This window comes from Aythya marila, assembly GCF_965140915.1.
Source record: "Aythya marila genome assembly, chromosome: 6".
In the NCBI taxonomy this organism is placed as follows: Eukaryota; Metazoa; Chordata; class Aves; order Anseriformes; family Anatidae; genus Aythya; species Aythya marila.
In genome coordinates this window covers 20,387,911-20,404,685 of record NC_139047.1, presented here as the reverse complement: position 1 = coordinate 20,404,685, position 16,775 = coordinate 20,387,911, and the positions used below count along the sequence as shown (strand labels likewise).

Sequence of the window (16,775 nt, the reverse complement as noted above, 5' to 3'; positions counted from 1 at the left end):
CTTTCTCAAGGATATAGTTTGTACTGCACAAACAATATCCCTAATTTGATTTTCACGACATAAACCAGAACGCTTTCCAAGAAATTACATGGCATAACATCATTTTTAGTATACTAATTACATTATACAGCAGCATGAATGAGGCCAAATCTGACTCCTGATAGAGCTCCACTGCTCCTCCAGCCTGCAAGAATCCCATTCAGTTCAATACAGATAAGGTTATTAATAACAGCTGGGAATCAGCTGAGATACAACTTGAAAAAGCTGAGAAACTTCTACATAGGTGTTGCCAGTAAGTTTAGTGAAGCTCGTTGGTTCAATCACTTTAATGTCAGAAATAAAATAACATTTAAGAGTACATTTTAAACATGATATTCCTGGTAATTGTATCTTATTGTGAAATGAAATATTCTGAATGAAGCAGAAATCATATTTAGGTGTTGCTAAAGTAGCAACTCTGAGCAGCTTTGAGAGAGAGCTGTTGTGATTCTGAGTATTAGAAAAAAAAAAAATCCTATAGAAAAGGAAAGTACTGAAGCCACTTTTAAAGGCTGGCTGAACCCTGGTCTGAAATGCTTCTTTCTCCTCTCCTCTTGTTTTTGATAATCCATTTTCAGGAAGCCTGAATAGAAAGTGGAGCAGTTAAATAGAATATAATCTAACTGGGATAATCATGAGATGGACCAGATTCTGACTTGCTCTGCCTAGGAACATCAATGCTCAAGATAGATTTTACTACTGCTTTTAAATACAGATACACATCACAGATACAAACACTAAAGAGGGAAAAGTTACTAGTTTTTAAGAAAGAGGATTAAAACAAACATGTAAAAGGTGGGAATGAATAAATACTGCATGAAAATATGAATAAGGTTCTTAACCATCAGGATGGTGAGGTTCTTGAGGAATACTCCCCACCTGGAGTACTGCATTCAGCTCTGGGGCCGCCAGTCTATGAAGAACATGAACCTGTTGGAGCAAGTCCATAGGAGGAGCACAAGAATGACCGGAGGTTTGTAGCACCTCTCCTGAGGAGACAGGCTGAGGGGGCTGTGGTTGTTCAGCCTCAAGAAGAGAAGGTACTGGCAAGGTTTTTATAGTGGCCTTCAAGTACACCTAAAAGGGCACTACAGGAAAGCTGGGGAGGGACTATTTTTCAGGGCATGTATTGATAGGAAACTCTCTTTGTAGTCTGATATTCACCAAAATTTATATATATATATATTTGTTTGTTTGGAAAAAGACTATAACTTGCTTCAACACAAGATTTTTCATTTTACTAGGGAACTCATATCCCTTATTTTAAATACAAGAAAACCAGCTATATTTGTCTGTTAATTCTCCTATCTGAATCCTGTAGTTATTTACATGATCTGAGTTATTTTTTCTTCATTACAAAACAAGGATTATTAAAAATCACATTGTAAGAAATCCATTCTTAAAATAAGAGAATAAGTAGGACTACAGCTGCAGATGCTTTGCTGTGATCAAACCTGTCAGTTCAAAAGCATCAGAGCTACAGAAAATTAACTCCTGAATTCTTTAATAATTTATCTTTTTGAAGTAGAAGGGAGAAAATATAGTTGACAACATGACAAAAAGATACCTTACTAATTATCTGATTCTAAAAAATGTAAAGACTATGAGAGGAAAAAGTGCTGTGGGATATTTTTCATAGTTTTGCATAAAACATATAAAGAAACCAATCCGCATATCCACATAAAAAGTCATTTAGCCTGGAAAATTCTAGAAATGCCTTTAAATGGCTCTTCTAATGATTGTAGACCTGTACTCAGGAAACAGAGTAAAAGGAGGAAAGCAATTAAAAACACATTCATAATTTACACTTTTGTATTGTATTGATTGAAAATGAAACACTACATTTATTTCCATGGTGTCCTTTTCATGGAAGTAATGCATTTCCTGGTTTAGTAGTTAGATAAATCAACTTCTATTTAATATAGACTTTACTTAATGTAGCATTGGGGCCCCTTTTTAAATATTTAATCTGGTTTTGTGGAACACTGGAAAATATTGATTTTACAGAATCCTAAGTTACATGACCCAGGGTTGACAGTGAAATTTACAAAAATGTTGTATTTTATCTGGAGAGCAATAGATGGACATTAAATTCACTTTCTAAAGAGGTAAAAAACAACAACAGCAATAACACAACAAACTTAAACTCCTTTCAGTTATTTCAGACATACTTTCTTTAAAATTATAAACATAAAAAGACTTACCAGATTTCCAACTGAAAGTACGTTATTGAATTCATCAGTCATCGGATAATGTTCCATGGCCATAAAAAGTGTATTTAAAACAATGCAAATAGTAATCGCCAAGTCAACAAATGGATCCATTACCACTAAGTTGACGATATGCTTTACTTTTAACCAATGCGGACTGCAGTCCCAGATCAAGAAAATATTTGCAAATTTATACCAACATGGTGGGCATTTCTGCCTTGATTCTTCAAGTTCTGTGGGAAATCAAAGTTCACAAAAAAATTCAAAGTTCACAGCAGTAAGTATGTGACTGCTCTAATCTACATCTCAAGCCTATATTACTTGTATCTGTCAAGTTAATTACCATCTGTAATGTTATCAATTAACCCCCTATAAGCACAAATTCTTTATATTTCAATCACTATTCACATCAGTAGCAATTTATATATTATGTATTTTATTGTTCCTTGATTCAGACTGTTCATCAAACTTGCCATTCTATTATGTAAATATTTTACTTTCAAAACTGTGGTAGTAAAGTAAAATTTTTCAACATAATTTTCATTCCTAGTTCAAGAAAAAAAACAAAACCGAAAACTTTATCACCTGTAGTAGCACTTCTTTAAAGAGTAATTGAATAAATATATATGCTAAAATATGCATATAGTTTAGCAATGGTAACATATATATGAATAATGTTCAGTGGTCTTTTTGTGTCCAACAATTCTTTAATTAATATGAGTAAGCATCCTCTTAGTTATGACCATCAGACACAACGCTGTAGTCCTAATGACCACAAGGTATTTGATTGCAAAACAGTGAACTATAAATGCTTATTTGTGTAATAAACTCAATGTATGTAGAGCTTTGATAAATATTTGTTGGTTTGTGGAACAGTATCTATTCATTGAGATATTTTAAATAATTTTTAATGTTTCAACTCATATTTTCAGATGTTTATTGAAAAAAACAGGTATTAAGCTATGAGTAGCACACACCTTCCACTGTGTTTGTAAGAATGCTAGCAATGCTCATTGCTCTTTCTCTTAAAGCTGGATCTTCCAGAAAGTCCATAGAAACATGGAAAGAGCTTGATATTCTTTTCCTTATTTCAGTTTCTGTAGTGGTGCCCTACAAATAAAAAAAAATAAGTCAGACCATATTTCAGTAATAAAATAAGTACATATTGTATAAAACCCTATCATTAATATGCATGTATGCGTGCTTCGTGCACTTCAATTTTTATAATGTCAGACTTTTCTTACTTTTTAGTATGTTAAAAATAATTAAAAATATATATTAGGCAATAGTTACCTACTGCTCAAGAGTTAGCAAGAGTTTATTCACTTAATTTTTGCATTTCTTTCCTTTGATCTTTGAAAAATTGTTTAAACAAATGGAAAAGGACTGAATTCAAAAGATTGTATAAAATTTTTGCAAACTGTATTTTTTCCTTACTCTTGCTGACAGAATTCAGCTTCCTATAACATACTAGTCTTTCACATTAGACAAACTGTAGCAAGAAAAGTATGACTTCCTCATGCTTCCTCATGCTATTATATTTCTAATTAATGTTAGTAGACAATTTTGAACTAAGCAAGACACTTAGAGACCTCTTCTCTTACCTGCATGTATATACACAGTGACAGCAAAATGTGCTGCTCATATGTTCACACAGACACTTTTTTTTTTTTTTGTGGTGTGTGTAGAAACGTGATTTTCCAATGAGCTACTTGTTGTCTAAACTACTGAACTCCACCAGCAAAGGATGGAAATATAAAAGAATGAATGATAGTAAAGAATTGACTACTTTCTTATATTTTAGTGGGCTGATACAGAAGCGTGTTATCAAAATTAACTGATAATGCTAATTTTGATAAAGTGGTAGTAGCAGTGTCATATTTTTTGTAGACATATGATAGCATTTTTGTGTACAATTTTCAATTGTATAGTAACTTTGATTTTGTGGACTATAGCCATAGACCTTTATAGCAGCAAAAATAAAGTATAGCACAGTAATGTAGTATAGTGCTTTTGTGAATGTAGAAGTTAATATTTCAGTGTGTGGAAACTGCAAATAGCATTTGTTAGTTATGAGAATTTTAGTAAGAAAAAAAAAAAAAAAAAGAAAAAAGCTTGAGTTGCAAACCTATCTTATCTGTTTTACTTATTAAAGATTTTACAAGATGCAGGAGCATTCACAGCTTGACCAACCAGGAAGCATTGCCAAGGATTCCATTCTGTAGATAACACTGGCTGGTGCAGTAAGAAAAAGCCATGATGCCTAAGCTATTTAAAACTTTCTTACATTGTCATCAGTAGCTGGTTTATCTATTATCACCTCTGGCAGAAGCTGTCCAACAGGCGATGTAGGAACAGATGGTCCACCAACCAGGGAAACCACCCCATTGCAATCCACAGTGCTGTGCATCTTCCCATTCACTGGAAACACTGCCAGCATCCTGGATGACCTACTGGCCTGACTAATGTTACTGTTGCGCCGTTCACCGTGTCTGCGCGGCACAAAGAGAGAATCTCTTCTGCTATCGTTGTCTTCAAAAGTGCTGTGCTCATCATCAGCAAAGTCATTTTCTGATCCTATATCCTTTGCTCTACCTCTGAAACTGAAAAGACTTGTTCTGCTGTTGCGCCTTGGAGAAAACAGGGAGCCGCGGATGCTCAGCAAAGACTGCAGGCAAACAAAATTTGTAATTATCAGCTGAAATCTTCAAACTTAGCATTGTTATTAGTATCACATAGGTTTTTTGTTTTATTTAAAATGTTTTCCATAAGATAAATGCTGCTGTGAAACATCTGTATGTATTTCATTATATAATTTTCATTATATTTTATATACCTCTCTGCTCATGGATTGTTAAGACAAAAACAGTTTTGATCACTCCTTCCTCTTAATGTTATTAATATCATTAAAGTTACTGAGTAGTTGCACAATACCCATCAAGCAAAAAGTAAAAATATGAACATGCTTCTTTACATGCAGTAACCTTCACATATTAAACCAAACTCGAACATCATTAAAGCACGAGGAAAAGGTGAAGCTATCATAATAAAAAAACACTGTTAACGTTTAATAAGTATAGATGAGGTATAATCACTCAAAAAAAAAAACCCACAGAATCAACTAGAGAATACTTTTAATATGATTTTTGAATAATGCTTTTACAAGAGTAGGGATATGAAGATGAAGTGATGAAGTTACATTTCATTCTTTTTTTTTTTTTTTTTTTTTTTTTTAGGTTGGCCAAGCAGCTACTGCACTTTCAGTCAGACACTGAAAACGATACTAAAATTTAATGAAAATCTCAATGTTTCCCTTCTTTAAGCAGTGGGGTCATATTACTATACCAGGAAAACTAAAGTAGTTGTGTAACAGCCTGTGACACTTTAAAGATATGCTGCTACTAAAAATATCTATATGCAGTACCTGGTGTGGAGAAGAGTATTTCTTTTCATATGTCAGTCTATTGCCTTCAATAGATAATCGGAAACCTTTCCTTCTTATGCTGTCTTCTGATTCAGACTTGTGAAATTCATCTTCTTCTTTTTCTTCTCCTCCAGATTGTTCTTTCTGTTTTCTTTTTTTCCTTCTATTTCTTCTCTCTTTTGCACTCTTTGAGCTCAATTTGGATGCCTCTGAGGAACTTTCTGAGAGCCCACCAGCTCCTTCTGCAGCACTGGGCTCCCTGGACTCGGCAGATGCTGTTACTGCTGCTGCTGCCACTGCTGCTGCCTGCCACATTGCAGAATTAATTTGTGTCATTAAGCAAATCAAGACAGTCTTTAAAATTTTACTTATATGGAATTTTTAGTCCAACTCCCTTAAGTCTTTTCATATAATATTCTAAAAATATGGTCATAGCCTTTGGTGCTAGCCTTCCTCCACCTTTTGTGAATAGCTTTAAAATGCAGAAGTCTAATACACTGTATTGATGATGTCAGACTAAATAAAAACATAATGAACAATGTATTCCTAGTTTTGAATATTTCTTCTTGATTATGCCTCAACTGTTTTCAGTAAAAAGCCTATATTTCGGAAGAGAAAATCTCGGAGCTAACTCTGATGTTGAATACCCAGCAGGGCAGTTTCTGTCTCCAAATTCAGAAAACAGGGGTTCAATATCTCTAGAAAATTTTCTTTGATATTCTTTTGTATTGCACCATAAGGTATACCTGAGCCGCTTCTTGTTGCTTCTTCAGCTGTTCCAGCATCTGTTGAAATTCTGCCTCTTTCTGTTCTGCTTCTTCCATGGTTGCTTGATTCTGCTCTTCATAGGCCATGGCAACCACAGCCAGAATCAAATTAATCAGGTAGAATGAGCCCAGAAAAATCACCAGAACAAAAAATATCATGTATGTTTTCCCAGCAGCACGTAGAGTCTGGAAGTAAGAATACATTTATAAGCAAGAACAAGATAACAACAGTTCTGTTCTTCATACTGTGAAAATTAAGCTAATATAAGATACTTGATTTTCTTGCATTACTGCTGCAAACATATTTAGTCTATTATCCATAAAAAAATTCTCACCAGTTGATAAAGATTTTCCCAGAAGTCTTGGGTCATCAGGCGAAACAGTGACAAGAAAGCCCAGCTGAAGGTGTCAAAACTTGTGTAGCCATAATTGGGGTTTCTACCAGCTTTCACACATGTATACCCTTCTGGGCACTGCCTGCAAAGACAAACTGGGTGTTACCTTACATAGGTATTTTCGTATATTTGGAATGTCCTAAATATACTAATTTCGTATATTTGGAATGTCCAGAAGAAGATTAGGATTAAAAAGTGAATTGTTCTTGTATAGTGGATCAGACTATATATATCATAGAATTTGTAACTTTTAATAGAAAATTATTTTAAAGAATACTAGAAAAATTAAGTGGGAGAAGCACATAAAACCAAATCAAAGCAAAACCCTACTGCGAAAAGTTCAAGCTTCTAAAACATAGTCCAAATAATTAATTCTTAATGTTGTAACTAATGTCACTACTTTCTACTGTTCTTGAACCTGTTAGTACTCCCATGTGCAACTGGAGCTGGAAAATAGCACGTTTTCTAGCTGTGGTATCTGTTACTTTACATACTGGCAGGAGATACACTAATATCAGATTTCTAATTCAGCCATGCAAATACTAACATCATTAACTAATCCAGCGAGGTCAATGAAATCCACCGATTCCATTGCAATTGGAGATCCAAATCCACAGTCTGGTGTAAAAATCATATATTACTTCTTATGTGAAAGAATGTAATAACTCAAAATATAACGCTCCCGCATCCCACCATGCACATCTGAAGACAGATTTAACTTGAACACTGTGAAATAATACTGTGAAATATGGTCTTACCCAGCATCAGAGCTATTTCCACAAAGCAGAGCATCATTTTGCCCTTCCAGAAAATAAAAATGACCTGTTTAGAAAAGAATTTCAAAAAAAATTATTATTATTATTTTTAACTACAGCTCCCTGAAATAAATAATCCAGATCTAAAAGCATTAAGGTGATTTCAGATGCAATTTTAAACATCTCATATTATTTTTTTCAGCAGGATTGTAACTTCAGAGTAAATGCCACTATGAATTGTAGTAAGTGCCATCTCTCAAAGCCTTCTGTTAAAATGCCAAAATGTACTAAAAATCCTGACAAGTGCTGCTTTGTGAAGGTGATACGCACTGTTTTCCTTTCAGACTGATCACTGAACTAAGTCACACTTTGTGAAATCATACTTTACACTTATTTATTACAATAATTAAATTGTACTTGAAAAAAAAAAAAGTTACTGATAATTTATTTTAAGGAGGGAAACTTTCTGATCAACATTGCCAAGGGTTCCAGTTTGCCACTTACAAATGCTTGTGACAGTTATGTGAGTTCTGTAAAAAACCACATGGCTGCCAATGGCTCCAACTGTTACAGGTGCTTACACACTGCAATTAGCTTGCTGACTGGTATGAGGGCTCTCGTACACATCTAAACTGAGTAATAGCAACAGTCACTGACTTGTGCAAGAAGGGTTTTAGGAGTATATGATATGATGATTATTGATCACTTTAGGAAAGAGAAACTGGATATATTCTACCAAATCACCCAGTAGCTAACCAGCCCATAAACTGTATAGTAATCCTGTATTTTTTTAAGAGACTTTTTGGATGGTTTAGGCAACAACATCAACCTGTCCATTTTTAGAAGAATAAAGAGATGGTAGGAAAACAAGTTGTATATATTAATATGTACTTTCACTGTATCCTTGAATTTGTCCTTTTCCTCTCAAAGCAGACTTCCACAGTAGCTAAGCTCTTTATTTCAAAATACTCATCACAGAAGGAACTTCCTCCTGTAGCAAAGCTTCCCATTTAGCCACAGGCAGGACACAATTTGTACAGTCAGACCACACAGCCCAGTGTCCCATTTCCAGCACAGACCAGAAGTGCTGCCTGAGGAAGTCTGCAATCACAGGCCAGAGACATAGTGCTACTCCCCTGAGCACCCTCCCAGCTTCCTTCCAGTGCTTCTGAAACATGGCTGCTTCAGAGTTCGGGTGTTTCCTTTTTTGCTTTGTGAGGAAATTTTAAACGCCTATTGGATTTCTGCTCCATTGAACTGGCCTGCTAGTCTCCCTTAAACTGATCTCATCTGAAATGCTGTTGGTGTAGCTGAGCTTTGATTTGCATGTGGCTGCACATGCTGTGCTGCTGAAGCATGGTCACTACAGAAACTAATGAGTTCTGGGTGTGAAGAGGTGTCAGAAGTCACTGGCTCAGCATGGTGGTTTGCTGCAAGAGGTACACCATACCCAGGCCAGCTGCATCTCTTATCTTTCTCATCCTGTTAGCAAAATTCGCCATTTGGACAAGTTAGGTTTTTCAGCTGCACATAGATTTTGTTTGACAGTCTGTGAAGGACTCAGTTTCAGTATCCAATCATGCATACAGGGTACAATCTTCTGTGCTGCGCAAAGTGCAAAACCCTGTGGGCTGCTGCTGTCATGCTGGGCTGGTATGCAGAACTGCACTGTGCTGAAACCCAGCTATAAACAGCAAAGTTAGCTGACTTGATGCTGTCCACAGCTGACCCATATGAAAGAAACCTTATTCTGCATGATGTCAGCTAATCATGATTAAAACATGCTGGAACGTAACAGCTGGTTGGGAATAATGCAAACCTGACTGCATTATACGTGGGGCAGTCAGTCACAATCAGCACTGCTGCAGCTGAGCTGAACTGCTGAAATAGGGCTTGTGTTAAAGTTCTGAGGTTTATCCAAGATACGGCATGGAGCATGGTGGTCTTGCCAGCTCCACAGGCAATAGCCACACAGGCTTTCTCTGAATACTCTAGTGCAACCATGTTTAGCAGGATGGCAGATACAAAAGTTCAAAATAGCACAACAGGAAATTTTTTAAAACAACTCAATCTGAATGGCATAAGCCCCTAATAGATGCAAAATTCAGAAAGGTATTTTGCCAATGTAATGTGAGGAGTTTATTACTAAATTCAAGACATATGGTTGGCTTCATTTTCTTCGACTCGGAAATATGAAAAAATCCCTGATGGGCAAGTACTTCACTTTAAGGGAATTTACAGTTGGCTGCATAAGCTTAGGGTAATGACTGAGCATAATTGTTATTACATGAAACAGACACTGAGATGTTTCACACTGAGTGCTTCCTAAGTGAATAGTTATGAGCAAGACCCAGTACGTAGGACAAAGATGAAACCTCTGTGAAACCCAGCACAAACGAAAGTAGGAGCCCACCCAGAAAAAGAGAACAGGAAGCTCTGAGAAGATCATTTTTCTTTGTGAAAATGCCTGTAAGCAAGGACAGGCTTATTAACGTCATAGTAAGACTCGTAACTTCATAATAGATGTATATAACTTGTGTATAAATATACAAAAGGTTGAAGCATCCATTCATTAGAGTATATTCTGTAACTAATGCAGCATGATTTTTCAGGTTCTACAGGTCTCCTTGAAGTCAACTGAAATCAGAGATTGAGTTGTTAAAAAACAGACAAACAAACAAACAAAACCAAAACACAGAAAATGAAGTTTGACCCTGAAGACCTTGCTTAACCTTTGTTGTACACCGTGTTATGAGATCTCTCCAAATTCAAGCGTTTAAGTAAAGTGGATTCCACAAAAAGATTACATCTTGACTTCAGAAATTAAGATAGAAATCAATCACAGTCATTGATCAGGTGTGTGATCATGGTTAGAATTACTTCCATTTGAAATTTTTCTGTCTTTGACTTACAGGTATTGAACCCATTATATCTTTGCCTACTAGATCAAAGGTATGTCTATGATGAAATTTCTGATCCCCATGAGTTTTTTTTCAACTGTAATCAAATCACCCCTTAAACCTTCTCTTTGATATGTTAAGTAGGTTGAGCTCCTGGTCTATCTTGGCATAAAGCATGTTTTCCAACCCTTTAATCATTCTACTCTTTTCTGCACATTCTCAATTTTTTTAACATGCCATCTAAATTGAACTTTTTATAGTATTCCAGTGGTGCTAAATACAGGAGTAACACTGCCTCCTAGTCAATAATTTATTTATGCAAACAGGATACTATTTAGCTTTTTGGCTGTAGAGTTTTAGTTTTAATTTTTCAGAGTCCTGGCTGCTCCAAAGCATCTTAGGTGCTTTGCTGAAGGCCTTCCAACTGCATTTCTATCTTGCCTTCATTGCAGCTCTGCAACACTTCATGCAAGCTGCTTTGACAGTGTTTTACAGTTTTCTTTGTTCTCCTGTTTTTTTTTTTTTTTTTTTTTTTTTAATTATTATTTATTTATTTATTTATTTATTTTTTAACGTGTTTTTATTCTTATGGTTAGTACCTGTTAACACTGTTGCTACAGCATGTACTCATGGGAAGCAATTGCCCCTGTGTGAGAACCACCCCTCTTCTCCCCAGCCTATTCTTGCTTGTAGCTTTTGGTTTATATTAGGTGACCTAATAACATGCATGTATGAGCATAAAAATGAACCAGCCATGCAGCACCTGCCCTTATCAAAAGCATGTTCCAATTAGTGCTAATAGCTCCATAAGCAGGAAAAATATCTAGGGAGTTAGAGCAAATCCTGATAAAAAAAAATATAAATATGTATATGGTTACTATGGTAAAAGCATTATGTGGCAATCACCTGCTGCACTAGAAAGGACACCCAGGGGAAGAGACTCAACTGGGAACCCCAACACTTCTCTTCACTGTTTTCAGTTTTCCTTTTCCCTCTCCCTTTTCTTTTTCTCTCTCCCATTCAGTTCTTTCACTGTTAAGAGACGATGTATGCCACCAGCTACAGTCTGGTGCATGTGAACCTGTCTCGACATGAATTGTCCAGCACTGACTTAGGACAGGGAACTTAGGTTTGCCACCTCACATTTAACTGTGTTGAAGTACATTTGTTTGTCTATTCTCAGTTTGCCAAGCGGCTCTGTATCAGCAGAACTGTTTAGAAAATTGTGTGATGGGAATTTATCAAAATGGAAAAATGCATCAGAATGACTACTGAGGAGGTTTCTCTGAGTCTTCCACTACTGAAGATTTTAACTAATCTAGAGGATGGAAGTCTGCTTGTGCATGATACTGATATCATAAGGGTGGCAGGTGAGTTTGAGGAAGATGGCAACATTTAAAAGATTCAGGACAGTTGGAGAGATGGTGAGTAAAATTAGGGTGCTAGTCAGGCTGGAACAATGATCTGTGCAAATACAAAGTGGGAACCTAATGAGGTTAATGCCTGTAAAAGATTCAGGAGACAGGTAGGCCACAGACTAAACATGATTTAATGATGTTGCAATTGTAAACAAAGACAAGCACTAGCCTAGGATATACAAAGCAAAAGTTGTATTCCTATGTGCAATCCTTCTCCTTTTAGCAATCTAATCCACTTAGCAGGCCTCATGTGGAGGTGAAAAGCCTGGATGTGGGTACTGCACTTTTATAAAGAATGTTTACAAACAAGAAGGATCCAGAAGAGAGATCTAGGTCTAGGAAATAAATCCTAGGAGAAAAGGGTGATAGAAAAAAGACTGAAAGAGGAGAGAACAGGGAATGGGAACATGCAAATAGTCTCTAAATACCTTTGAGACATCGATTAATGATGGAGAATAATTTGTTTTTCAGGCCTGTGGTGAAGTTCATAAGAACAATTAGCTTAGATTGTAGCAGAAAGATTTATGTTAGACCTTAAACAATTTTTTTAATAATGAGGATAGAGAAGCACAAGAATGGATATATGGTGGTAATACTGAAGACTCCTCTTCTGGATTCCTCACTGGATGTCAGTACTCTCTGACATCTGTCAGAAATGACACATGCTGAACTTGTTTTGGGGTATATAAAATGCTTAAGACTCTTCTTTCAGGAACTCATTGGGACCTCTGTCTCTCCCAGGGAAAGTGTAGATTTAGCAGAGAGATCTGAGAAAAAGCTGTATCAACGAGAGAGACTGTGCTCTTCCTTTCCACTTCCCTGCCAGCCACTGGAGCAGGTTGATGAGAAAGAGAAAATACTTCTAACTAAATCCTTTCTAACTAAAGGTATCATACTTCCTTCTCCTTCTAAGAACTGAGTCAGCCACAGAACATTTGAATAAGAATTATGCTGACAATACTTACTTTCATCCTCAATGTATCCCTTCCAGTCAAATGGAGCCACTGTTGAATTAACCAATGTCCCATTTTCACCAATGGTGTTGTTGAGCTGGGAAGTAATATTTGTTTCCAGAGTAAAATTTTCTGGAGGCCACTGCAGGCATTTATTCCTCAAGTTGCCCATGAACAGCTGCAGCCCTATTAGTGCAAATACACTCAGACAAAACACAGTCAGGATCATAACATCCGAGAGCTTCTTCACAGACTGAATTAGGGCTCCCACGATAGTCTTCAAACCTGTAAATGTAAAGGAATTTTTATTCTGATATTCACAACATTTTTAAAGCATAAAAATGACATCTCCTAGTAAAGTTATAGATTTCATGCAGAAGCCCAAGTAAATGACTGTAATGTCTGTGAAATAACACTTTTGTGAAGAGCTTTTTCACTTGTGAAGATGAATAAATAGCTGAAGTTCATGTTCATTTGAAACTGTGAATGGAATGAGTTGCATATATTTCAAAATACTTGTTTTAATACTAAAACAAGTGACTTTGTTATTCATGCTGTATGTGAATCTCACATAGAAGTCTTTTTTTTTTTTTTTTTTTTTTTTTTGTCAATACCTCTTGCCCCAAACCTTTGCTATTAACAGTTTTATAACATACTAGATTTAGAATACAGTACTAAAGATCCTGTTTATCAAGAAATACTATCAAAAATTTAATGCTATAAAACTGGAGATGGTTTGGAAAATTGCAGAATTTTAAGATAATAAATCCCCCATGCAATGCCCATGCTATTCTTTATTATCTTATTCCTTTCTCTTCATTACTAAATCAACATTTAAAACAGTTCTATTTTATACACACAAAGATTCACAACAAGTACCACATAACATCATGTAGGTAAAATACACATGGGTAAGAAAACTTCAGGGTAACTGATATTCGTTGAATGTGGAGAAGAAAGCTTGACTTCGTAAGATGCAAACCACACACGCTGTGTACTGCAATGTCTCATGCAAGAATCTGTTAAACTCAAAGGCTGATTTCAAAAGGAAAGAGCTCATGTTAAAAAGCAATGAATCAGAGATCTCAGTGAATTCCAATATCTTCTGATTCCTGCTTTTTTTTTTTTTTTTTTTTTTTTTTTTTTTTTTTTTTTTTTTTTTTGTGGAAATAAGGCTTATGTTTAGAAAATATGAATTCAGTGAATTAAATTCAGCCTCAGTGTTTAACCTAGCTCTCACCTGGAATGACTGATATTGTTTTCAAAGCTCGGAGAACTCTGAATGTTCTCAACGCTGAGACATTGCCCAGGTCCACAAACTCTGTCACATATCTGTAATAGGGGAGTTCACACACAAACACAATGACAGGATAAAAAGGAACAGTTGGGAGGTACAAGGGGCCTAACACCTTACACCAGTTACTTCTTACCTGGGATTACAGAAATAGTTTTCAAAGCTCTCAATACTCTGAAAGTTCGAAGAGCTGAAACATTGCCTAGGTTTACAAATTCTGTTACATACCTGTAGGATTAAATCACAGTTATTCAGAATTTAGGCAAAGTTTATGCTACTTACTTGGGTCTTTCATCAAGACCGTTTTGGCGTTTTTAGCAAAAAATTAAATAGCAACAGTCAGAGGTTTACCTTTCACTGCAGTTTGCCTTTCATTAATATGCTTTCAGAGCCTTCAGTTAAGTTAAATGTCTCTGAAGTGAATCACAGTGATTTAACTTTGAAAGCCTAAATTTTATCTAAACTAGATTGGTAAATTTGTAGAATGAAGACAAAGGGATGATCCTTTTCTGCTCAGGAAAAAATGCAGGACATGAAATTAGCCTCTCTAATACTAACTGGACTAATGGCTTCTGCAGTATTTATGTTTACATCAAAATATGCATATCAGAATGTTAAAATTGTTTTAGATAAAGTAAATCTGTACAAGAATTTCCATTTGACAAAATTGATATGTATTGATACTAATTTCATGCCCTTTTTGGCCTTCACTTTCAGAAAAAAAGCAAAAAACAAACACTTACGCAAAGGTAATGACAGTGAAATCAAGCCAGTTCCATGGATCTCGAAGAAAAGTAAAATCTTCTAAGCAAAAGCCCCTTGCAATGATTTTTATGAGTGACTCAAATGTATATATTCCAGTGAACGTGTACCTGGAAAATATTAGAAAATTTAATTTAAGTAACAGCATTTTATATTCGCATTCTGCTAGAAATATTAAAATCAAATGAATTTTTTTTTTTTTTTAGTTTCAAAACTGGAAAAGAAAGCAGTAAATAAGCAGTTTCTTCAAAAATACATTATATTCATTGTACGTATTTCTGTATTTATATGGATTATTTGTGACATGTTGACATGTTCAGGACAGTGGTCCTGATCTTGTGCATAAATCAAAAGAAATAAAACTACCAAATAAATGACATATATTAAAAATTTATCTGTGACATGGTTTAAAATTATACAATGCTAGATATGTTACTGTAACCCAAGAATGTTTTGAACATAAGATACTGGATACTGTCAGAATCACTAACGTCTAAACCATCTAGTAGTAAGTCTAGAAAAGGAAGAATACAATCATGCACTGAAGTCTTATTTTAGGAATACTTTTGCTTAAATGCTGTCCTTAACTGACATCTACAAATAGACAGACATGGTTCTGTTATTAATGCAGTGGTGTAAAAATGTGGGGTAGATGCTAAAGCATGCAGAGAACATGATGAAGAGATGAAGAGAAGATGCTAAAACATGAGAGAACTAGTGGAATCCAAGTACAACAGTATCTGTAAATAACTATCATTTTTCTTCTTTTTTTTTTTTTTTTTTTTTTTTTTTTCTACCCAAATGTTCTCCAGATGGAGTTTTGAATAATTATTCAACATTACTACGTAGCTGAGAAATGAAACAGTACCTCATGATATTTCCAGCCAGCACACATGGCTGCAGTTATTGGTATATCGTGTCCCTGAGGAACAGAGATATGGCTATCTTTAAATAATATATGCAACTTACTCTACATTCTTTGTCCAGTCCGGAGGGTTACTCATGGTCATAAATACGCAGTTGGTCAAAATAGTGCACATGATAAGCATGCTGAATAATGTAGGTAATAGTTAAGGAAAACACAATAGTAATATGTGCAATATCATATCAGCCATCATCCATTTTAAGTACAGCAAAATATTGCCATTTATGCTAGCCTGCGTAGGTCAAAAACTGACTCAAAATAGCCACATGAGGGCAGCAAAAACTAAGTAATACAACCCATTTTTGCCAAACGATTAATTTTTCCTCTAGGCATCTCTCTAAATGATGTGTTCTTTAAAAACAGTAGCAACAGAAGATAGTTTAAACTAAAGAAAGCAGTTTACAGATACATAAGTTGTATATAAAAGCCCAGAATTTTAAAATATCTTTTACAAAATTAAGTAGATAGTATTTTGTGGTTTGAGGTATATTTTCATACTTTTTCATAGTTTGGACAAAACCCAAAAAACAGCAACAACAAAAACTAAAAACAAACCACACAAGCTTCACTATAGGTGAAAGAGGAATAGGAGAAGTAAGAGCTCAGCCTAAATTTTACAGAAAAGTGGTGCTACCATTAAGATCATTGCTTAAAGCTGCTGAACGATTCCAAATAGAACATATATTTTGACTCAACATTGAAATCACAGGGAAGGATTCACCTTCCTGATTCACATAGATATGCTGGTGACCTTTGTCTAAATTGCTGAACAAGCAGTGAACACTGTGATATCTTTATTTAAGTGACTTAACTCATGTTGAAGATCATGTTGCCATACAAGCTCTGAATAGTAAAAATCACTGTTCTGTGGCTTAGAATAATTAATTACAATGCCCTGAAGTGCCTGTCCACACAGTCCACAGACAGCATTCA

General features: G+C 35.3%; 1 protein-coding gene across 1 annotated transcript in view; it reads right to left on the bottom strand.

The window, feature by feature from the left end:
* The window catches only part of LOC309879845 (sodium channel protein type 1 subunit alpha), a gene marked incomplete at both ends in the record, with an annotated part of 68,837 nt that overhangs the window by 40,905 nt on the left and 11,157 nt on the right, over positions 1 to 16,775 (bottom strand). Inside the window, 11 exons of the mRNA XM_082764111.1 lie at positions 2,244 to 2,482; positions 3,227 to 3,359; positions 4,537 to 4,917; positions 5,674 to 5,979; positions 6,420 to 6,626; positions 6,776 to 6,917; positions 7,594 to 7,657; positions 12,874 to 13,146; positions 14,102 to 14,193; positions 14,899 to 15,027; positions 15,887 to 15,967. Of these exons, the coding sequence (XP_082620237.1) occupies positions 2,244 to 2,482; positions 3,227 to 3,359; positions 4,537 to 4,917; positions 5,674 to 5,979; positions 6,420 to 6,626; positions 6,776 to 6,917; positions 7,594 to 7,657; positions 12,874 to 13,146; positions 14,102 to 14,193; positions 14,899 to 15,027; positions 15,887 to 15,967 (2,047 nt within the window). The remainder of the gene's footprint in view (positions 1 to 2,243; positions 2,483 to 3,226; positions 3,360 to 4,536; positions 4,918 to 5,673; positions 5,980 to 6,419; positions 6,627 to 6,775; positions 6,918 to 7,593; positions 7,658 to 12,873; positions 13,147 to 14,101; positions 14,194 to 14,898; positions 15,028 to 15,886; positions 15,968 to 16,775) is intronic.